Raw genomic sequence first — 23,638 nt, 5'->3', positions numbered from 1 at the left:
CCACGTTTCTTCACTACAAACTCACTGTTTTACCCTTTGTAGTTAATAGCTAATTTAACTATGTAGATATCTAATTCATTTCTCTGTATTCTTACATGTGTTTTAAAATGCACATGTAGCGTACTGTTTTTACTATCTGCAGAGAGCGCATGGTTTCAGTGATCTGATCTTGGTTTTCTATCACCCTGTTACACCTGCTACCTCTCACTCTCTGCTTTGTCTTCAGCACTTTCTTCCGCTTCTTTAAGCAAATTATACAGTGCATTTGGAAGCATTTGGCTGTGTAGACCTAGCCATAAGGTAGCAAGTTTCACACTCCAAGCAAGCTATACAGCCAAGCAACTACACACACACACATATATATGTGTTGAATTGGATTAAATTGCATACACTTCAGAAGATTAACTTGCAGTAATAGGTTCCGTGTTCTGGCTTTGATAGTGAAAAGAATTATTCAGCACATTTGGGGCAAGATTGACTATCAAGTGTCACCTTTTCCTGGCAGTGGTTTTATGACCTCTGTTGTCTTGATGATTGTTCTTAGGACTGGTAAAGTGTTTTCGGTAGAAATGGCCTTTATTCCTTTGTAATAGAAACATATGTTTTATTTTCAGTTCCCACATTCAGTGTTGGAACAGAGCTATAAAGCACTGCTGTTTGATTTTATTGAAGAGTTTTTCCTAAAGTTAAGTGGGCTAACAGCAACAAGGGAGCAGGCCCCGTTGTGTAAATTCTTTAAATGTAGCAACACAGAGATTGTCACTGTCATTATGCAGAGAGTTATAGATCTAAACTGTGGATTAAATGGGTTATTAAATCCATATAAATGCTGCCCTGGGGAGCTTGCAGCAGGCAAAGACCTCCCCAGTAAAGTGTGTACCCCAAAGTGAGAAAGGTGAGAGAGGCCTTAGGTTTCTAGGTGAGGTTTCCCGTGTCATTTCAAGGCAGGTAAAGAAATACTTGCCTTGGACAAATCGTAACACCAGGGCAGAGATTTTAAAGTAGAGGTGAAATTAGGGCAGCTGAGAGGAAGGGGTTATAATTCTCAGTCCTTATGATACCCCAAAAATAAGATGTTACAGGTGGAGAAGATGTTTGCAAAATGCTATCCAATAGGTGAGTGTTATAGACTCAAGGGAGAGAACCCCCCACATATAACGTATAGTGGGTTTCAGATATATTTTAGAGTTGAGTGAAGTTTTGTTTTTAAAACAAGGTTGTTTAGTTGTCTTAAGATATTTTGATCTCCCCAGAGAAGAGCATTTAAAATGGGCTAGCTAATACTTAAAAATGAAAAAGTAAAACTTAGAGTTAGGAAATGAAGGGAAGTGTTTAAACAGATTAGGATATACGACTGTAGAGTAAATAACGCAGACTTTGTACATTTATTTGTAGGAAAGTTCCCTGTGAGGAGTCCTGTTGTTGCTAAGCCAACTGATTATAACTGTGGAGCTTACTACCATGTTTGCTGTCACGGTAGCAGTTAGCATTTCTTGAGCAATTCTGGAATGCCCCTCACTGTAGGAAGCAGGAACATGGTGCTTCTCCAGTCTTAGATTGGATCAGCTCTGGATGTGTGCTGTGAACATGATCTCCATTACTTGAGGGAGCTTTTCATCCGTGGGCATACCTCATCCCTTTGCTGTTGGACCCCATAGCTGGGTTTCCTGTTGGCTCGTGTGAGAACAGTCCATTGCTCCCCACGTTTCCCAGGATTCCTGTGGTGTACCGTGATACCACATCCCCCATTTCTTAGTAACCGTTTCCTAGATTCCTTGTATGTTTTATTTTCTGATTTATTCAGATACTCTGTGAGAGAGATACTTTATTCCCATTTCACAGATGAGGGTATCAATGTGCAGGTGGGTGCACAAAGCCCCTCAGCGTACATGTCCAAAGTAGGTTTGGAAGCCTGTGCCAGACACTGCTGGTCAGTGGGGACAGACAGAGAATGTAGTCACTGTCCTCTAGGTGTTCACGCTTGGGGGTGGGGCATATAGCCAAACAATCCCAAGTATCAGAAAAGGAAGGAAGAGCTAATCGTGAAATGAATTAACTGCAGACGGAGTCCCAAGGACAGGAAGCCCATGGAGATCCACAGAGCAAGTGACGTTTGAATACCGTTTTGAAAGAAGAGGTGTTTTGACAGAGTTGGGGGATGTTGTGCAGGGAAGGGCACTTCTGGCGAAAAGATGGTGTCTGCATAGAAACAGGGTCATCGAAGAGTTGGACTTGTGGAACTGCCAGGATTTTTCTCATCTCATGCATTAGTTATCGGTGGGGTGGTGATAAAAGGCTGTGAGGAGCCTTGTGTGCTAAGGGGTCCATGGGTTCTGTCTGGGGGATGGTGGGCAGCCAGGAAAGGACTTCTTAGTACTATTATTGTTATAACACTTATCCTAAGTTTCTTGTCTATAATATGGGGATAATTATAATTGGCGGTACCTTCTAGGGATGAAATGAATCAGGTTTCTAAGGGTTTAGAACAGTTCCTGGCACCACATAGTAAATGGGCAGTAAATGTAGACTCTAACTAGTTGCTACAATTGCTAGCCAGTACTTGTTATTTTGTGTATTGTGCTGAGAAGTTTACAGGCACGATCTGTAATCATAATAAGCTTGCTCTGTGGGTTCTGTTATTCCATTTTGAATACGAGAGACCTGAGCCTTAGAAGTTAAGTAACTGCTGGGGCTCCTGGGGGGTGCACTTGGTGAAGCATCTGACTCTTGGTTTCAGCTTGGGTCAAGAGATCAGGCTCTGCGCTCAGCCGAGTCTGCTTGAGACTTTCTCTCCCTCTGCCCCTCCCCGCCGTGCTCAAGCACTCTCTCTCTTTCAAATAAATCTTAAAAAAAAAAAAAAAAAGTAACTGCCAGTACAGATGAAGCTGGACTCACTAGGTATTTGGTCTTTCCTCCTTGCTGTGACGCGGTGGTTGCTAGGGGGAAGTGGTGGTGTGGGTCTGGGCCCCTTGGAGGCAAGAAGCATCACTGGGAAGAAAGGTGCTGGCAGGGAACAGGCTGCAGGATTTCAGGGTTGTGGGCAGCATCAGAGGAATCAGAACCCTTATTCTTATGGGTGCCATGGGGTACAGGCAGAGAATAGCAAAGTCCAGGGTGCTGTAGAAACTGGAGAAAGATGAAATTGCTTGCAAGAGGAACAGCTCTAATTTTGGCTAGGAATTGTTGGGTGTTCAATATGGTGAAAAGTGACAAGACATATCATGGGCATGAAAGCTTTTTGGGGGCTACAGATAAATTAGAAAAAGCTTAAAATGCTTCGTGGTTAAACTCCCCAGGGAGCTGCTCTGTTTACCCCCAGTTGTCTCCCCTGTACCCCTGAGGTTTTGCTGGCTCAGGCATTTGTGATGGAGGAGAGACTTTTCTTGGTTGACTGTCCTCTCGGAACCACTATCCTGATCGCCCCCAAAACACAGGGAAGAAGTAGCTACCCTTCTTGCACACTGGGTAATTAATTTGTGACATATTCACTGAGCCATTTGGGCTGCAAAACAGTCTGGTTTCTTATCTAAGCCAACCAGCTTACTTACACTTTGGGTCCCTGAAGACTGCGGTACTAACTTTTTTTTTTTAAAGATTTTATTTATTTATTTATTTGTCAGAGAGACAGAACACAAGCAGGGGGAGAGGCAGGCAGAGGGAGAAGCAGGCTCCCCGCCGAGCAAGGAGCCCGATGTGGGACTCGATCCCAGGACCCTGGGATCATGACCTGAGCCGAAGGCAGCCGCTTAACCGACTGAGCCACCCAGGCATCCCCTAACTTTTTTGACTCTAGGGACAAGCTTTTAGTTTCAAGTCAAAATTGCCTCCACATCTTTACGGTGTTCCTCGGATCTCATTTGTCATAAAAGAGCTATCTGCTTTGCTTACTGTGACAATAACCCTGAAGATTGGACAGAAGTGCTTGTATAAGTGTAATTTAAATTTATGCTATACATAGGCCTGAAAAGTAGGTTTTAATTGGTGGGGTAGCTCTGGCTACCTGGATAAAAAATTCTGTACTGCAAGGATTGGGGCATGTGGGCTATGACTTTGGCACCTGCCACTATCCTGTTCCCCAGTAATTCACCTAAAAGTTTTAGCATCTGTTGATGAATCAAGCCCCAAATAATTTTTTGGGGGGGACGGCTAGATGTTGGCATTCTCACATAACAGTGAGCTTTCTCTCATCAACTGTGGTAATTGTAATTCTTTATAAAAAATGCAGAGTAAATGTTAAATTCCTTTCCTTTGACTATCAATCTTCAGAGTAAGAATTGCTGTAATTACATGGTTAGTGGTGGTAAACCAGTTTCTCTATTTTTTTTCTTATTTAAAAAAATTACCTTTGGTCGTTGTGATGGACTCATGGCTTTTTATTCGTTCAGTATTTTACAGCCAGTTACACTCATTCTTCATTTTAGTGTTCAGATTGTCCAAAAATTTGGCCAGTGGAAGAAGTTTCAAGCTTTTTGTATCCTTTTTGACATGACACCTTTTTGTCTTAGAACACTATCTTGTTTTTTGGCACAGAAAGACGTCCCAGGTCATCTTATACTTTTTCTGCCTCAGATCTGCAGACAGTTATTTCTCCAAGGAGCTGTACTTCTTTCTAATGGGGAAACAGTATTTAGAAGGCAAGATCTGGATGCTGAAGGTGCTCATCGGTACTAGAATGTATGGCATCTAAGCTCTGTCAATGGATGGATGGAGACATACATATCTGTGTATGTTGTGCATACGTTTTGGAGTTTATATTCTTTTTTTTTCTTTTTAAAGATTTTATTTATTTATTTGACAGAGAGAGAGACAGCGAGAGAGGGAACACAAGCAGGGGGAGTGGGAGAGGGAGAAGCAGGCCTCCCGCGGAGCAGCAGGGAGCCCGATGCGGGGCTCGATCCCAGGACCCCGGGACCATGACCTGAGTCGAAGGCAGACGCTTAATGACTGAGCCCCCAGGCCCCCCTGGAGTTTATATTCTTTTTTTTTTCTTTTTAAAGATTTTATTTATTTATTTGACAGAGAGAGACACAGCGAGAGAGGGAACACAAGCAGGGGGAGTGGGAGAGAGAGAGAAGCAGGCTCCTCGCCGAGCAGGGAGCCCGATGTGGGACTCGATCCCAGGACCCTGGGATCATGACCTGAGCTGAAGGCAGATGCTTAACGACTGAGCCACCCAGGCACCCCTGGAGTTTATATTCTTTTTTTTTTCTTTTTAAAGATTTTATTTATTTATTTGACAGAAAGAGAGACAGCGAGAGAGGGAACACAAGCAGGGGGAGTGGGAGAGGGAGAAGCAGGCTCCCCGCTGAGCAGGGAGCCCGATGCGGGGCTGGATCCCAGGACCCTGGGATCATGACCTGAGCTGAAGGCAGATGCTTAATGACTGAGCCACCCAGGCACCCCTGGAGTTTATATTCTTACTTCCAATTCATCTTTAACATTAAACTCTTTTTGTTAATTTTTGATTTTTATGTTTACTTTAAAAAGTTCTAATCAAGTTTAATATGCTGCAGTGTAACTCTGCATTATTTATCTTCGCTCTGTGCAAACCTATGTCAGCTTTTTCCAAAGTAAAGTGTTACAGCTTGTTTCAAGTTCGGATGCTAGTGTGTGATAGTGGTCCTGGTGGTTTGTGTGTTTGTGTGTGTGTGTGTGTGTGTATGATCATTAAGTTTTTGATGAAATTAAAGGTAATGTCTGCCCATGAATCCTTTTGAGTTTCTTAGAAAAATGCACTCAGAAAATTTATATTTCACTTCAATAAGAAAAAGATTTATTAAGATTTTATGCATTGGGGTAGATGCTGTGGAGAATTTTAACCAAATGGGGGCTGTGCTGTCTGCCTTTAAGGGGCTGTAATTTTTTTGTGGAGAGAAGATGCATCCCTAGGGGTGCCTGAGTGGCTCAGTCGGTTAAGCGTCTGCCTTCGGCTCAGCTCATGATCCCAGGGCCCTGTGATCGAGCCCCACATTGGGCTCTCTGCTCAGCAGAGAGCCTGCTTCTCCCTCTGCCTGCCACTCTGCCTATCTGTGCTCTCTCTCTATCTCTCTGTCAAATAAATAAATAAAATCTTAAAAAAAAAAAGATGCATCCCTAAAGCAGAGAGCAATCGGCAGTACATAATTACCTGTAATCATATAGGAAATGATGGGAGATGAAAAATTAGGGAAAGTTTTCTGAAGGAGTGAAATATGAGCCGGGCTTTAAAGAAGTCTAGCCTTCTAAGTAAAAATTAGGAAAGTTTTTGTTTTTTATTGCGTCTTCAAATGTATTTCTTGGTCTTAGATAATTGTCTTCCTTCCTGGCAAGCTGGGAGCAAACAAGTTAGGTTTCTAGATCTGTGTACTGTATTTGCTTCATCTTTTCTGCTGTCATTTCTTTTGGTTTTGTTGGTTTGGGGGAATTACCTAGTCTTGGATTTACTGTTAAGAACCCATTGCCACTCAGCAGTTTCTCTGTTTTCTAGTCAGTTTTGATACTGATTCCTGCTTGAAATAACTAATCATCTTCTATGAGAAAATGCTAATCAGAATCCCAGTTTAATTAATATTGTAGTTCTTTGTTCTTCATAGCTATTGGTTCATGCATGTACATTTACAATGTACATGCATGTTAGAATGTATTATGCAACAAAAATATCTTTTAGAAGTTTTTGTAGTTTACAGACTGATAACCTGTATTTTCATTTGGGGCACTCCTCATGAAATCTTCCCAGGTAGTTGGGTATCTTCAGCTTACAAATTAGGGTAAGAAAATCCAGGGCAAGTGGGAAAACTAGGAATTCTATCCTGGACTTCTGGTTCTGGGTCTTGTTTGCTTTACAGAATTTCCAACCTGCTCATATGGATTGAGGGGTGACTGTGGAGCTGGGGTGCGGAGTGGTGTTGGGGTGAGGTGTGAAGGTGCTTCAGAAGGCTCATCGTTTAATGAGTTTTTATTTGTTGTGCATCTTGCAGGTTGATTGCTTAAAGCATAATGGAATTTTAAGAAAAAACAGCTTGTGTGAAATGAAAATTTTTTTTTTTTAGTAGCTTATCCATAAGACACAGTATTCAAAGAGGATAGTAAAGTCTCTCACAGCACTGTTGTTCCCCACACTGTTTCCCAGCTGTCGCATCAAACACTTCCAAGGGAATTGTTACTAGTTGCTTGTGTATCTTCTGAAATATATTTGTATGTATGTCCTTAATGTATGTTCTTATGTTCCTTTAAGAAAATCGGTGCCTGTTCCATACTGGGCATATAGTGGCCCTGTTCTTTTAAAGTGTTCCAGACTACTAACTTTGTAATGACTTACGAAAGCTAGATCTTTTTGTGTTTTGCAATCCGCACTGGAATGTTAATTCCATAATGAATAGAAATGCTCTTTTCTTTCCTTTCTTTCTCTCTCTCTCTCTTTTTTTTTTTTTTTTAAGACATTAAGTTTCAGAGTCATTTTGAGATGAAGTATATATAGTCTTTCAAATGAAATCCCTGGAATCAAGTGGCTCTAAATTCGTTTCAGCTCACCATTATCTGGGATGAAGGGATATCTGGAATATATTGACAGGATAGAAAACATTTAAGTCCAGGGTCAGTAAATTACCCGTTGGAATGTCTTTGTGAAAGTAACACAGCTAAAGTGAATAGATTTTGTTAAATGAATATATCATGCATCAGTCTTTGGTCTCCAGAAAAATAAGACCAGGTGAGTTCTGGAGGAGAGGATAATGGGGTTGGGTCTGCTTGGTCTGTGCCATGTGTAAGCATATTTATGTTTTAGAGCTTTTTGGTCTAGAGGTACTTTACATGGTTATTTGGCAATATGATGTCTGTAGTTTTTGTATTTGTGCTCTAATGAAAGACTCTCACCTGTCTAAAGCTTGTTCAGAAGTACAGACTTCACGGCAACTGCATTTAAGACTTAAGTAGTCAACGTGGTGCTTTTACTGCAGAGACTTGACTCCAGCCAAGCTGATCATGGAACTAAATTCCAATGCAAAGTGCACAAAGAAAATGTAGTTTATCTTGCTCCGTAAATGATCAGGGCTTTCCACCACTTCCTTGTTAGCAGAAGCTGGGAGTGGAGTGATGATAATGAAATGTCCTGTGTAATAATTTAAGTAGTTCTGATGCCTCCACTGTGTTGGCAGTGAACATCTTTCTCCAGTCACCTCCTTTTCTCCTCCCACCCAGGTCCTTGGGGAGCCATCCCTTTACGCGTGAAGCTTTAGTTGTGCACAGAGGTATGTTCTCTACGTAGGGAAGCATAGCTGTGGTTTCCTCACGGAGTCCGTTGTGTTGCTGTAGCTTTCCTCCCCTGGGGCAATAAAACTCCAGGCTTGGTCTCAGATGTGTAAGGCTGTGGGGACCTGTCTTAAGGGGTTAATTAAATGCACCAGTTTAATACTTGTAAAAATAATGTGCCTGTTACTCCATGTTAGGAATATCTCACCATGGCCAAGGCCGCTACTCATTCAGGTATATGCAGGAATCTGAAAAGCTTCGCGAAACCTACTGTATGATAATCACAGCATTAATTTCAGACAGCTCTCTCATGCCCCTGAGAAGGAGTTGAGCCTGTTGGGGCAGACGTTTTGTATGTGCCCGTCTGTTAGGAGGAAACCCCTGAAGCTGTCCTTGTGCCGAGAAGTTAGTGGGGTGATTGATGTGTTGAATAAGAAAGTCTTATTCTAGGGGCTAAAATTGGATTCTGTGGTCGCCAAGAGCCTTGGCTTCAGATGCTGGTATGGGGCTGATAGGGAAAAAGGACCACTGGAAAAATCCCTAAATGCAACAGTTAGCATTGTATACATCAGCATGGAAACAAACTGGAGACTTGACAGCCAGAGGGCCAAACCAAGGAAGGTGTCAAATGCTCTTCTCAGGTATGAGATACTCCCCAGCACCTACGATGAAGAAAGGCGTGGTTAGGAGTTGACTTGCTTCCTAGGGATGCAATTCTTGCTCCTACCAGCCCTCCCCTGTCAGCCCCTCTTCCTCCTTTCCCTGCCCGAGACCTTGCCACCCATTTCCTTTGTTGGCCAGTCTGGTCTCTTTTTACCCTGAAATCCCTAAGCATTAACTGTCTGTCACACAACTGTGCAGTTATTTATATATTGCCTTGTAATGGTCCTTATCTTTTTTGGAGTATTGCCCATCCTTCCTTGAACTTCAGAGAGGAAGGAAGTTCTGTCCATTTTCCTTTAGCTCACTCCCACCCTGACTGACACCCATAGACTTTTCCACAGCAGCCAATCCTCCTTACCTGTCTTCTTTGCCTCGGCCAGTGAGATCCTACTTTCACCTAAGGTGACTTCCTTCCTATGTGTGGGCTCCTGCCTGCCTGGGCCTGGGAATCATGTATGTTTGCTTTCTCCTGGGCATGCACCACAGTTCTAAGCATGTTATATAGCTCACTTAATTCTCAAAATAACCCTATAGTCTCAGTACACTTATCAGCCCTGTGTTATAGACAAGTAACCGAGGCACCTGGAGATTGAGTGACTTGCTCAAGATCCCCAAACTGGCAAGTGACTGGGGCCGGGACAGGAACCATGTCATCTGACTTCATAGCCTATGTTCTTCACCACCACCAAGCGAGTTAACATATGCTGGGGGCTTAGACGGGGCGGGTTGGGTATCCAGTGAGGGCACAACCAGTACCCCAACTGTGCAGAATAAACCTACCTATCCCTGTGTCTGTGGGTACTTCTGTTGTCATAATCACATTCTTTAAGGCATTGAAATCACAGAAGATAACTGTCCCCATACCTGTGTCTTTACCCTGACCCTTTTTCTGAGTGTCAGACCTGTGTATCCACCCCTTGGACATGTTTTCCCATGACACCTCTCTGACACCTAAAATTCAAGGGTTGAACTCAGAAACCCCGGTAAGATCAATGGATTGTGCCAGTATCCTGGTTGTGATATTGTACTGTAGTTTTGCAAGATGTTAGCATCTGGGGAAGGTGGGTAAAGGATACGTCAGATCTTTGTGTAATATTTGTTAAAACTGTACAAAGTTGAATTAAAAAGTTAATAAAAACAGACTGAAGTTAGCCCCTTCCCCTGCTCAGTCTCCCAATTTCACATCTCAGTCGATGGCACCAGGATCGGCTCAACCACCCCGCTGAGAAATCCAGAAGCTGCCTTGCCCCTCTCTTTCCTTCTCTCCGGTATCAGGTTGGTTACCATTTTACCTGCCTCTTCTTTGTTCCCTCCTTGCTCATCTCCCTACTGAACTTCATAGTCCTCTTTTATTTTGTCTCCCTTACAACTATCTAAGAGGGTCTTAATTTACGTATCTGATCTTATCATTCCTTTGCTTAAAATCCTTCAGCAGCTTTTAATCATTTGTGATGAAAGACCAAACTCCATAGCTTGTCACTGCCAGGGTCAGAGTCATCTGGGCTGCCGGTTATTAATGCAGACTTCAGGGGTTGCAATCTCTGGAGTCGGACCTATAGCTGTGTGTTTAACCAGCGCCCTCTGGTGGTCATTTCATGCACTAGCGCTTGAGGACCTCAGGCCTGGGCCACCTACCTAGCCTCACCGGCCCTTTCTCCCTCTGCCTTTCTGGCGCCCTCATTACCTGGCACGTTGCACACTGCCGTTTGTGTGTGTGGAACTCCTTTGAACCGTCCCTCAAGACTTGGCTACAGTGTCCACTTGCTTCCTCACCTGTGTCCCATGGTGTGTCGGAGCGCTTAATCTCACTGCTGTCAATCTCTGTGTCCCTGTGTATCTCCCCGACTCAAGGATGAATTGCCCCAGGTCAGGGCTGCTTTCTCTTCACTGTTTGTAGCCTCAGACCCCAAGGGGAGCTTCTGGCCCAGGGTCGGCATTTAATGTTTGCAGCTAAATGGTTTTATTCTATCTTGACTAGTCACCTTGTTCTTACAGTTAAGAGTACTTAATATCATCGCTCAGTAAATAAAACCAGAGAGAAATAGCTTCTTAAAAATAACAGTAAAATTACTCATCCAGACAAAAACAGGTATTGGGTATTTGCCACGAAACACCAGTATTCTACAGGTAATTCTGTGTTAGAGGAGAACTTTTTTAAAGCGTGAAAAAATGTCATACTTTATCACCACAGCATTTCTACGGTCTCTCCCCCGCTGCCATCCCCCCCCACCCCCCCGTTTTTCCTGCTCTCCAGCCAGAGGGCCTGATTTCACCAACTGACCATTCAGCAGAACACAACATTCCAGCCATTGGGCTGACTCTGTCAATCTCATGTCGCACTGAGACAGCGGGTTTCATTTGGGCTCTTCTTTATCCAGGCTGCCAATCAGCATGCTGATTCCCCCCCCCCCATTCCCCCAAGTGAATAGTGGCTGAATAGGGAATTTCAGGTTTTCTGTGAATCATTTTATAGGATACAACTGACTAACTTTTTAAAGCCTTTTATTATGGAAGTTTCAAACATATACAGATTCAGAAGAATTAAGTCCCTATTACTGTTCACCCCAGGTTTAACCATTAACACATGGACACTTTTATTTCTGCCCCTTTTCCTCCTCCCTGTTCCGACCCCCTCAAAATCATATCATCTTGCAGTGGATTACTTTTTATCAGTGTGGGATAGTCTTTTACTTCATGAAATGCAGGTGATTTCTTACTGATAGTAAAGTATTTGAAGAAAACATTTAAAAAATTATATAAAAATATAAAAAAAATTATGTAACAACTGTATTGAGATATTAATATACTTTACAAGTCACTTAAAGTGTATGTTAGTGGTTAGTGTGTTCACAGAGTTGTGAAACCATGGCCCTATTTTATTTTTAAATTTTTATTAAATTTTTATTTGGGGGTGTTTGGCTTGCTCAGTCGGTGGAGCATGAGATTCTTGAACTTGGGGTTGTAAGTTCGAGCCCCATATTGGGTGTAGGGATTACTTAAAAATTAAAGTCTTAAAAAATTGGGTGCCTGGGTGGCTCAGTCGTTAAGCGTCTGCCTTCGGCTCAGGTCATGATCCCAGGGTCCTGGGATCGAGTCCCGCATCGGGCTCCTTGCTCGGCAGGAAGCCTGCTTCTCCCTCTCCCTCTCCCACTCCCCCTGCTTGTGTTCCTGCTCTCGCTATCTCTCTCTCTGTCAAATAAATAAATAAAAATCTTTAAAAAAAAAAAAAAGTCTTAAAAAAATTTTTTTTGAGTATAGTTGACATACAGTGTTACGTTGGTTTCAGGTGTACAACATAGTGATTCAACATCTGTATACCTTCTGCTCACCACAGCTACCATCTGTCACTGTATGTTGCTATGATAATATCACTGACTGTATTCCCTATGCTGTACCTTTTATTCCCATGACTTACTCATTCCGTAACTGGAAGCCCGTACCTCCCATGCTCCTTCTCCCATTCTGCCCACCCCCCAGCCCTTCCCTCTGGCAGCCATCATTTTGTTCTCTGCATTTATAGGTCTGATTCTGCTTTTTGTTAATTCATTTGTTTTTCAAGATTTCACACGTGTGAAATCATAAGGTATTTGTCTTTCTCAGTCTTACTTCGCTTTCCCACACTACCCTCTAAGTCCATCCGTGTTGCAGATGGCAAGATCTCATCCGTTTTTACAGCTGGGTAATATCTATTGTATATATTTACACAACATCTTTATCCATTCATCTCTTGGTGGACACTTGGGTTGCTTCCAGAATTTGTGACTAGTGCTGCAATAAACATAGGGGTGCATATATCTTTTCAAATTAGTGTTTTTGTAGTTGTTGGGTAAGTACCCAGGGGTGGAATTACTGGATCGTAGGGTAATTCTATTTTTAATGTTTTGAGGAACCTCCACACTGTTTTCCACGGTGGCTGCATCAATTTATATTCCCACCAGTAGAGCAAGAGGGTTCCTTTTTCTCCACATCCTTGCTAACACTTGTTGTTTCTTGTGTTTTTGATTCTAGCCATTCTGACAGGTGTGAAGTGATGGCTCATTGTGGTTTTGATTTGCATTTCCCTGAGTATGAGTGATGCTGAGCATCTTTTCATGTGTCTGTTGATCATCTGTATGTCTTCTTGAGAAATGTCTATTTATATTCTCTGCCCATTTTTAAATCAGATTTTTTTTTTTGCTGTTGAGTTGTGTAAGTTTTTTGTTTCTTTTGGATACTACCCCTTTATCAGATATGTCACTTGCTAATATCTTCTCCCATTCCATAGGTTGTCTTTTTGATTTGTTGATGGTTTCCTTTGCTGTGCAGAAGCTTTTTATTTTGATGAAGTCCCAATAGTTTATTTTTGCTTTTGTTTCCCTTGCCTCGGGGAACCTATCTAAAAAAAAATGTTGCTATAGCCGATGTCAAAGAGATTACTGCCTGTGTTCTCTTCTAAGAGTTTTATGGTTTTAGGTCTCATGTTTAGGTCTTTAATCCATTTTGAGTTTATTTTGTGTGTGGTGTTAGAAGTGTTCCAGTTTCATACTTTTGCATGTAGCTGTCCAGTTTTACCAGATCATTTATTGAAGAGATTATCTTTTCCCTGTTGTGTACTCCTTTTTTTTTTTTTTTTTTTAAATTTTTTTTTTTTTTTTGACAGAGCACAAGCAGGGGGAGTGGCAGGCAGAGAGAGAGGGAGAAGCAGGCTCCCCACTGAGCAGGGAGCCCCACACAGGGCTCGATCCTAGGACCCTGGGATCATGACCTGGGCTGAAAGCAGGTGCTTAACCATCTGAGCCATCCAGGTGCCCCTCCTATTGTGTACTCTTGCCATGGCCACATTTTAGAACATTTTTATTACCCTTAAATCCTGTACCCATTACTAGTTGCTCCCCATTTACCCTAACTTCCCCTCTGCTTTAGGTAATGTAAATCTAGATTTGCCTGTTCTCAACATTTCATATAAATACGTGGTCCTTTGAAGCTGCCTTCTTGCAGTTAGCATAATGTTTTCAGGGTTCATCCATGCTGTAGTATGTGTCAGTCGTTCCATTCATTTCTTCTCATGACCAAATGGTATTCCATTGTGTACATATAACGTATTTTATTTATCCATTCACCAGTTGATGGGCATTTGGATTGCTTTCACTTTTTGGCTATTGTGAATCATGCTGCTATGAACATTGGTTTATAAATCTTTGTGTGGACATGTGCTTTCATTTCTTTTGGGAATATAACTAGTTGTGGAATTGATGGGTTTTATGGTAACTCTATGTTTAACTTTTTTTTTTTAAGGATTTTATTTTTTTGAGAGAGAGAGTGAGAGCAGGGGGAGGGACAAAGGGAGAGGGAGAAGCAGGCCTCCCGAAGAGCAGGGAGCCTGATGTGGGACTTGATCCCAGGACCCTGGGATCATGACCTGAGCCGAAGGCAGACACTTAACCGACTGAGCCACCCAGGCGCCCTTACGTTTAACTTTTTGAAGAAATGTGAAACTGTTTTCCACAGTGGCTATATCATTTTACATTCCCACCAGCAATACATGAAGATTCTAGTTCATACACATCCTCAACGCTACTTGTTACTATTTGTCTTTTTGTTTATAACTGCCCTAGTGGTATCTATTTTCCTGGTAGCTAATGATGTTGAGCATCTTTTCATCTGCTTATTGGCCATTTGTTTATCTTCTTGGAGAAATGTCTGTTCAGATCATTTGCCCATTTTTTATTATCAAGTTGTAATAGTTCCTTATATATTCTAGATCCAAGTCTCTTATCAGATACATGATTTGCAAATATTTTCTTCCAATTTGTAGGTTGTCTTTCCACTTTATTGATGGCGTCCTTTGATCAAGAAAGCATTTTAACAACAACCAAAAAAAAAGTGAGAAAAATGGTGGAAAATCTTCCAATCATTCTTACTGTGTATTTAGAGGTGGAATGTGCTTGTGTCTTGCATGCACTGAAGTGTTTTCTCCCCACCTTTCAGTCTGCACCAAAGTCAGGCTGATGAAATCCTCTACGTCTTACAGTTCTGAGAAGCAGCCTGCTCCCTGTGGAGAGGCAAGAATTTTTATTATAGTGGTGTACCTAGGAAGAATTTTCTAGGATATAGGTTTCTCCTTCAAGGAGACTGTCCTCTTTGACTAAAGTTCTTTATCAAGTGGATCACCTTAAAAATGTGCACCTAACTCTCTGGGATTGGTGGAAGTTTTTAAACAATCTCTATTGAATTTATTTTACAGAGTGAGTTCCCGCTTGCTTTGATATCAGAGGAAAGACTTTGGCTGGGAAAAATGAGCCTCACAAAATTAAAGGACACACATATATATTTATTGGAAGTTTATTAAAGAGAATTGAAAGTTCACTATTTGCACGGGCCTTTGTAAGTGCATTGACTAGCTGCTTCTAGTTGCATTGGCTATAATAAAGACAGAGCATGCTAGAGAGGGAATTTGGCATTTCCTAGATGGTGTTTGAAAGCTAGGTATGCAGTGATGAGTTTAAACTAGAAAGCAAAGATGTTTGTAGGAAGATTTGAGAGGCAGAATAATTGGGGAGTGACTTGATTTAGTGGTTATTTTGGGAGCATCTTACAGTGTATTGATTCAAGTCAATACTTAGATGTTGACTATGTAAGGCATAGTTTTATGGAGATGAAAGAGAGGTTGAAAGAGGAAATTGTGATATATCCGAGGGAGAGCCCCTTTAGGTGGTGGGTTGGTGTCCAGAGACCAAAGAAGGCTACATATTCGATTTGACATTTGAATTGGGTCCAGAAAAATTCTCACAAGTGAACACAGGCGAGTAGAGAAGGTATGGTAGATAAAGAGCATTATAGGCCCGAGAAAGAGAGAGCAGCAACTGTAGAGAGAGAAAGCAACTGTAGCTACTTAATGGTAGGTAGTATTTGAAATGATTTTAAGTCCTAACTAAGGAATTTGGCCTTAATTCATGAAGGATTGCAGATCCATTGAAGGTTTTGGAATCATGAAACTGACGTGGATTGATTTCATAAATACTTATCCAGAGCATTATGTTAGGCATTGGCAGCTCGCTGCAGCAGAGGCAGGGTCTAAGATCAGTGACAACAGGCGCTGTCCTCTGACAGTCAAGATCGAACGGGAGAGTTTTCAAAAAACTCTTCATCCCGATCATGTGGTGATGATAGCTACCACATGTTGATCAGTTTCTGCATTGCATGCATCATGCTAAGTAACTCATCCTTACAGTAACTCTGTGTGTGTGTGTGTGTGTGTGTGTGTGTGTGTGTGTGTGTGAGAGAGAGAGAGAGAGGGAGAGAGAGAGAGAGATTGATTGCTATTGCAGAGGAGGAAATTGAAACTTAGCGGAAGTTAGACACCATTTTTCACATCACACAGCCGAGTAGCAGAATGAGAATTTGCACCAGGGCCATCCTATTCCGAAGTTCATTCTACCAAAATCACTAAATGCAGCCCTGTGTTGTTCTCTACTCACGTCTCCTGGCCAGGGTACCTTCTCCTTGAGCCCCGCTGCACTTGGCATGCTCTGTGTTTGCCCCCAGGGTGGATGTTACTTCCCTACTGGGCTCCTCCCAGTTTTCTTTTTAATACTGCAGGTATTCTAGGCCCAGGAGGATCATCTTTAATGTAACTTGGCACATCTCTGTTCTCACCTTTATGTGTTTATCGATTTATGTGTTTTCACGTACTAGAGTGGGGCATCTCACACCGGGTGGTGTACTTCAGGTCTAGCTGTGGGGCCTTGCATAAGCCTGCTGTGCCTGGATCTAGACAATGCTAGATTGAGCTGCATGAAGTCTGAAACCCCTTCTGTCTTGGGGGGTTAGGCAGTAGTGACCAGAGGATTCAGGGAGCTAGGGGGCGTTTTGTCAAAGGGACCAGTCATTCTTTTCAGTCCTGGCCCCCTGACGCCACTCTCAGTCATGTTTATGTGCATAAATTTCTGATCATCTGCCTTCATGGCCCTGAAGTTCTCAGTATCAATGAACTACAAATGATGTGGCTGTATCCTCAGAGCTACTTGAATGTAGAGCGGCGCCACCTGCAGAGTGGCCTCCTTGACCATGGTCTGCATTTTTTCCACCTTTGAATATTCCCCTCATCCCCACCATCTTCCCTATGATTCCTCTTTTCTTTTCATCACCTGAAACTGGGCCCCTTACTCCAGACCAGTTAAATCAGGATCTGGCGGGAGGGGCTGAAGCGACTGGCATTTGGTAGAAACTCCCCTGGGTCCTGCCACTGCTGCCCCCAGGGCTCAGCTTCATTCTCAGCCGTAACTAAGCGGGGGTGGGGGGGGTGGTCAGTGAATCCAAATAATCTTAAGGGGTAGAGTACTGGTGGCCATTTGCGATTTTCTGTTTTTAATTTTTTTAAAAGATTTATTTATTTGACAGAGACATAGCGAGAGAGGGAACACAAGCAGGGGGAGTGGGAGAAGGGAGAAACAGGCTTCCCGCAGAGCAGGGAACTTGATGCGGAGCTCGATCCCAGGACCCTGGGACCATGACCTGAGCCGAAGGCAGACGCTTAACTGACTGAGCCACCCAGGTGCCCCTCTGTTTTTAATTTTTAATAAAAATTTTGTGTGCATCCTAATTTTTTAAACTAATCCTCTCTAGACTGTCTTATGTCTCAGACCTCTGAATCTCCCTGATTGATATAATTTAATGCCAGTTAGAATTAAAACACACTACTAAGAGGGCTACATTTGCATTCCATTTGAATCCCCAAAGGCATTCAGATTGTGGAATGTCCTATTCAGCATATTTTTTTAAAGAAACGCATATGTTTATATAAACATTCCAGCACATATAAAGGAAAAAAAAACCTGAAAAGACAAATATTAAAATATTTAATTATGAGTGAGGAGATTACAGATGTTTTTCTTTTCATATCTGCATTGTACATTTTCTGTAGTGAACATATATTTCTTCCATATTTTAAGAAACAATCTTAAGAAAATATACCCTGGACAAAGTAGGGGTGTGTGAATGTGTGTGTTATTTTTAGCTCCTGAGGCTAAAATATTCTGTGCGGTATTGAGGATGGTACCATACTGAGAGTGAGTTAATAGCAAGGCTTGGCACACAAAAGCTAGGATTTGGATCCTTGTTATTTTTGTTTTTGCTTATTATAGCTAAGCTAAACTTGTCCCATCTGATGGTTGGCATTTTGTTTTGTTAAACAAGTGTCATGAGACTATTAGTCCATAAAGGGGGCACCAGAAGATGATGACACTGATAATTTACTGTCATGTTTTTAATGGCGGTAGATTAATTTTAATGATAATATCTGTTATTGGTGGTGCTTTCTGAAGACCAATATTATATTAGGAACAGAATGTTGACCTAGTATCTGTTCATCTTTTTGCACTGGCTTATTACTAGAGTTTAACATGTGCATTTGAATTTTGATTTTAAAAAAGACACAGTGAGGAGTAAGTGGTTCAGACCAAGACTTAACGGTAGTTCTCTCTGGGTAATGTTGTCAAGTACTTTTAAGAGTACTTAAAAAATAAAAACAAAACCCTGAATCCCCAACAGATGTTAGGTTTTTGCTCTTACTTTTGTCAAAATTGGTTCCTTTAAAATAAGGTGGGAGAGCCAGTTGCCAGGATAATGGGAAAATAGCATTGTGTGGTAATGTTTCAGTAGGGTGGTTTCTTCTGAAATGCTGTTTCGCTAATCCTTAGGGAAATTTGGCTGTGAGCATGCAATTATTACATTTTTATCCACAGAATGGGCTAAAGTTGGCATCACATCCCTCATGGTTGCCAAAGGCAACACACTGATTTAATTTGTGCCCCTCTGGCAGACATTTTTGAATATTTTTAGTGATTTTTTTTTTTTTTTTTGTAATGGTACTTTTCTATTTCCTTTCCAGTCTCCTACCTTTTGTTCCTCACTACTCTTTCTGATTGAGTTCTGAGGTATCATGTGTTGGTAGAATAATTGAAGGTCCAGATGGTTGTCCAAGAGGCAGCCGTGCTGGTGTTTTAGCGGGTGTGGGGAGGGGGAGTGCAGGTCAGGATGCTGTCATGGGCCAGCCCGTGGTGAATGCCACTCCTCTTACAGACGGACAAAAATGGAACAAATCTTAATTAGGCATGTTTTAAATCCAACTTGGAGAGATGCATTTGGAGGATTTTGAATTGCTTTGGAGTAGAATTGAAATTTTTGAGGTGCTCACCTCCTCTGTTTCCTGCTTGTGGCTTTGAAATTTTTTATGCTGTTGTTAGCATAACGTGGAACATCACGAAATGCACATAACTCAAGTGCAGGCATCTCTACTCCTCCGTTAAGAGTCACAGAGACACACGGGGAGAGCTGCCTTCTCCACCCAAAAGCTGGCCAACATTCCTGTGGGGGGTGGAGGGCCGTCCACGTTGCCTTCCTGGGGTGGGTGTGCTTTTTTGTACAATGTTTGCACATGCCAAAACCACTTTTCTATAATAGATGTTTGTTTTGTATGTACATCCTTAAGCTAATCAGAAGGCGGGGAGCAAACGTTAATTCTTATATTCATCATGTCTAGAAATTTAGGTTCGTTTGTTTTTAATGCAGAGTGGACACAAATATCTACCAGATACCTCCGAGAGCAGCTGGCCAAGATTTCCGACTTCTGCCACGTGGCTTCCAGCGCGGGGGATGGTCCTGTCCTGGTGCCACCGGATGTGGAGCAGGCCATGAAGCAATGGGAGTACAACGAGAAGCTGGCCTTTCACATGTTCCAGGTAACCTTCTCAAGAGCCTCAAGGCCCCACAGCATGCTTTTAAGAAGAGAGCGAAGTCCTTACAGTTTAAGCGCTATCTTTATATGAACCAAATACATTCAGAGAAAGCATTCTGACATTTCTCACCTTGACTTGTACTCACGGTACCACCTTTGCCTCGAGATGACAGCCGCCGCTTCTATATATTGATCTCCAGCTTTCAATGATCTTAGCTCTTTTGATGCTGTTAATTTTTTGGTAATTTCTCTATTAAATATCCCTTCCAAACCTCTTATTTTGAAAAATTTGGATACGATTATTCAAAAAAATATTTGTGTTGGTGCTTCCTATCTCCTTGATCTCCATTAGGGCTTGGTTTCTCCATAGAAGGGTCGTCTTAATTTGGCTCACGGACAGTTTAAAATATAGTTGGGAGGGTGAGTAAGGGCACGGAGCAAGCCCTGAATGCTCTTCGGACAAGCTGATGTAAATCATATTGACCAGAAGAGGGCGCTTGTGCTATTATTTGCCTCTTCCTAGCAAGGAGGGAGAAATGTGTTGAAGTTGTATGACTAGCAGAGACTTTCACTACCTGCTATCTCGTTCAGAGAGGAAGGGGGTAAAAAGGATGTGTGGTTTCAAAATTTTCCCCTTAGAACTTTATAATTTCCAGGTTGTAAGTGACTTTTTCTAAGAGTTTAAAGTAAGCCCGGTTCTTTGGGAAGTAGCATTGTTAGTTTTAAGTCAGTTAAAAACCATCTTATAAATCCTAGTTCCATTTAGCAGAGGACTACCTTGGTACCTTCTCTGAGCCTTTATGACTTTTATTGAGCTGAGGATTTAGTCCACATCTTTGAAAAAAGTGTCTCTCAACATGCTTAATATTTTTGGAAGGATTACTTTATGTATTGGGAACACTGAAATCCGTATCTCCTTTATAGGAGGCAGTTGGGTCCTAAACAGATGAATTTAATTGGGACATTAATGTTTAAATTTAAAAGTTTATTGTATTTTAATTGGCCATATTCTGAAACATGAGGAAATTGTGCAGAAATAAGGGTATGGGTAAATACACAAAAACATCTTGAGGATGGATATGACGTAGCCATTGAAAGTCATGTTTAGAAAGATTTATTTTTTTTGAACCTTACATTTGCCATCTCTTCTGCCTTAAATACAAAATTCCATTTTTTTCATTTCTTTATTAAAGTTCACATCACAGGTCTTAAAATTTTAAATTGAACTTTTTCTGTGACTAACCTTTTAACTCTTTGATTTTAAGCTTTTTAAAAATTAGAAATGAGCAGCAAGTGGATACCTTGATATCACGTCAGTGTGGTGACACTGTAATCTTTTAAATACTGAAGCTATAATTTATCAGTATATTCTCACACAAATTGTTGATAATCATGATAGTGGAACACTGGTGATAAATAGGTATGAAAATGTTGCTAGGAATAAAGTAGGAGTTCATATTTACTACTAAGCTTGTTGCCACAGTGACCATAAAAATATGTCTTTCCCAGAAAACATATCTTTTTGTTTCTGTTTTGAAGATTCTTTCATGATGTGAATCATAATACAAAACTAGAACATGACATTAAATACATACATGCGTAGACTGTCATAGAAGAACTGTGTATTTATATGAATGCATGTGTGTTTATATGAAGGTAATAGATGAAAATGTTAATGGCGCTTATGTTAAGAGGCGCTATGCCACCCCTGTGAGGCATTTTGGAAACTTGAGGTGTGTTGTTACTTTTAGTGTAGTTATGTTGGAATATGTATACATTATTTTCTAATAAATTTTTTTCATTTCTTTATGTTAATGGTTAATTAGGACATTATATTGATTTTTAAGGTTATATTTTATACCTGGGTTATAGTATCTGAAATTCATTTTAGGATAGAGGCAGGGGTTATTAGGAGAGCATTAGATATGATGGGATTTTCAGCTGCTTGCTGAGATGCTGGTATGATGGGGGCTTTTGTTCTTCATAATTTGCACCATTGGACAAGTTTTCTCCTGTGAGTATAAGTTCATACACCCCTGAAATCTAGCCAGGCGCTCGACATGCCCTGGGAGTTTGAAAGCTTCTGAATTTCCTTTCTCGTAGGAATTAATTTTTTTCAGTTTAGAATGAAGCAGATTACCAAAAAAAGCAAAAACAACAAAAATACTCACCCCAAACCGACCACACAGAATCACACTGGGTCTTTGTTTTGTTTAGAATTTGGACTGTGATCCAGGAGACTGTATTTTTACTACAACAACAAAAATAATAATAGTAAAATTATACTTAAGCATAAGAGTTAAGAGTAATAGTGCTCTTTTTTGAATGTTAATTGGTTTTGCTTTAACGTTATCAGTGTAACTTTTCTTTGTTCATTGAAGGAAGGAATGCTAGAGAAACATGAATATTTGACATGGATCTTGGATGTTTTAGAAAAGATCAGACCAATGGATGATGATCTTCTTAAACTCTTATTACCACTAATGCTGCAGGTATAGTATGTGTGACCCTGAGCCCACTGATTTTTATGGGCAAGAAGTGAGTCTGAGAAGGATGACTAAGTATGTGGATGGGGAAGAGGAAAAAAATTCTTTTTGGAATGGAAGGGAGGGATGTCTTGATGCTACAACACATGAAGTGATCAAAAGCCAATTATTTATGTTGTCCATGTTCGTAGTTTTTAACCACCTGTCTTTCTAAAGTATTCTCACCTTCCCCCCCACCCCGATTTCTCCCATCACTGAGCTAAGCAGATAGATTTTTAAATACTGTTTCCTGATTCACACAGATTTCTGTGAAAACAAATCATCTCTTTTTTAAGGATTAGAGGGTCTTCTGTATTTTTTGATGTTCTTTGAGTCCCTGGGGCCGGGAACTTCCTATTTTAATGATTGCTCTAAGATCTGTTAAAATTTGGATTATTTGGAGAAAATTTATTTAGAAAAAAGAGAATTTTCTTGAAACACTAGTACCTGAACTTGATAATTGAAGCGCTATGCAAGAGTATGTAGTGAAAAGTGATTCTCTTCCTCTCCCTAGTGCCCCCCTGGGGACTACACTGCGCTAGTGTCCTGCGTATTCTCCCTGTGACAGTCTGTGCCCGTGCTGTCATTGGAGTAACCACTGGCCAGATGTGGCTTTTGAGCCCTTAAAATGTGACAAGTGCAATATGAGGTGTGCTCTTAGTGTAAAATGCACACCAGATTTCAGCTTTAGTTCAGAAAAAAAGTGTATAATATCCCATTAAATCTTTTTGTGTTGATCACCTGTTGAAATGATAGCATTTTGGACATAATGGGCTAGAGAAAAGACATTACTCTTTTTAATCTTGCCTGTTATTTTTTTTAATGGCTATTAGAAAACTTTAAGTATGTGGCTTGCATTGTTTCTGTTGGATGGCACTGGTCTCTACAGTACTTTTGAAGGGTTTTTTTTTTTTTCCTTAATGAAAAAAGTCTGTGTTAAAATAGTTGTTTCACTGACTAGCATCAGATGTGACTGAAGCCTGGTGTCCTTGTGCTTCTCAGTATTCGGACGAGTTTGTTCAGTCGGCTTACCTGTCTCGTCGTCTTGCCTACTTTTGTGCCCGGCGTCTTGCCTTGCTGCTGAGCGATAGTCCCAGCCTCCTTGCTGTGCACTCGCCCCACATGATGATAGGACCAAACAACTCAAGCATCGGGGCCCCCAGCCCTGGACCCCCTGGCCCTGTCATGAGTCCCGTGCAGCTGGCCTTCTCAGACTTCCTGTCCTGTGCACAGCATGGCCCCCTGGTTTATGGACTTAGTTGTATGCTGCAGGTAAGTCCCTGGTCCTTGCTATTTTCTGTTACAATTCAGTGTAGGAAACAACGGAGTTGAGAATTGCACCTTCAACTTTCACGTCACACTCCAGTTTCTTCCTCACCCAAGTAATTGACAAAGTGACATCTCATGTTTTTATTTCTCTGTGGAAGACCTGTTACTTCTGTGTAGAAGAAAGTTACTGTAGTCGTCCTTCAGTATGCCATGCAGCAGTTCAATGATAAAACCCTCAGGG

At 41.4% G+C, this 23,638-nt stretch overlaps 1 protein-coding gene across 1 annotated transcript in view; it reads left to right on the top strand.

Annotated features, from left to right (window-relative positions):
• Window positions 1-23,638, top strand: part of MED12L (mediator complex subunit 12L) — a 322,651-nt gene that overhangs the window by 48,527 nt on the left and 250,486 nt on the right. Inside the window, exons 5-7 of the mRNA XM_021685957.1 lie at window positions 19,438-19,607; window positions 21,985-22,095; window positions 23,131-23,400. Coding sequence (XP_021541632.1) covers window positions 19,438-19,607; window positions 21,985-22,095; window positions 23,131-23,400 — 551 coding nt within the window. The remainder of the gene's footprint in view (window positions 1-19,437; window positions 19,608-21,984; window positions 22,096-23,130; window positions 23,401-23,638) is intronic.

The sequence above is a fragment of the Neomonachus schauinslandi genome, chromosome 1 (assembly GCF_002201575.2).
Source record: "Neomonachus schauinslandi chromosome 1, ASM220157v2, whole genome shotgun sequence".
Lineage (NCBI taxonomy): Eukaryota > Metazoa > Chordata > Mammalia > Carnivora > Phocidae > Neomonachus > Neomonachus schauinslandi.
Note: the sequence above shows the minus strand (reverse complement) of the source record. Positions and strands in the feature narration are given on the sequence as shown.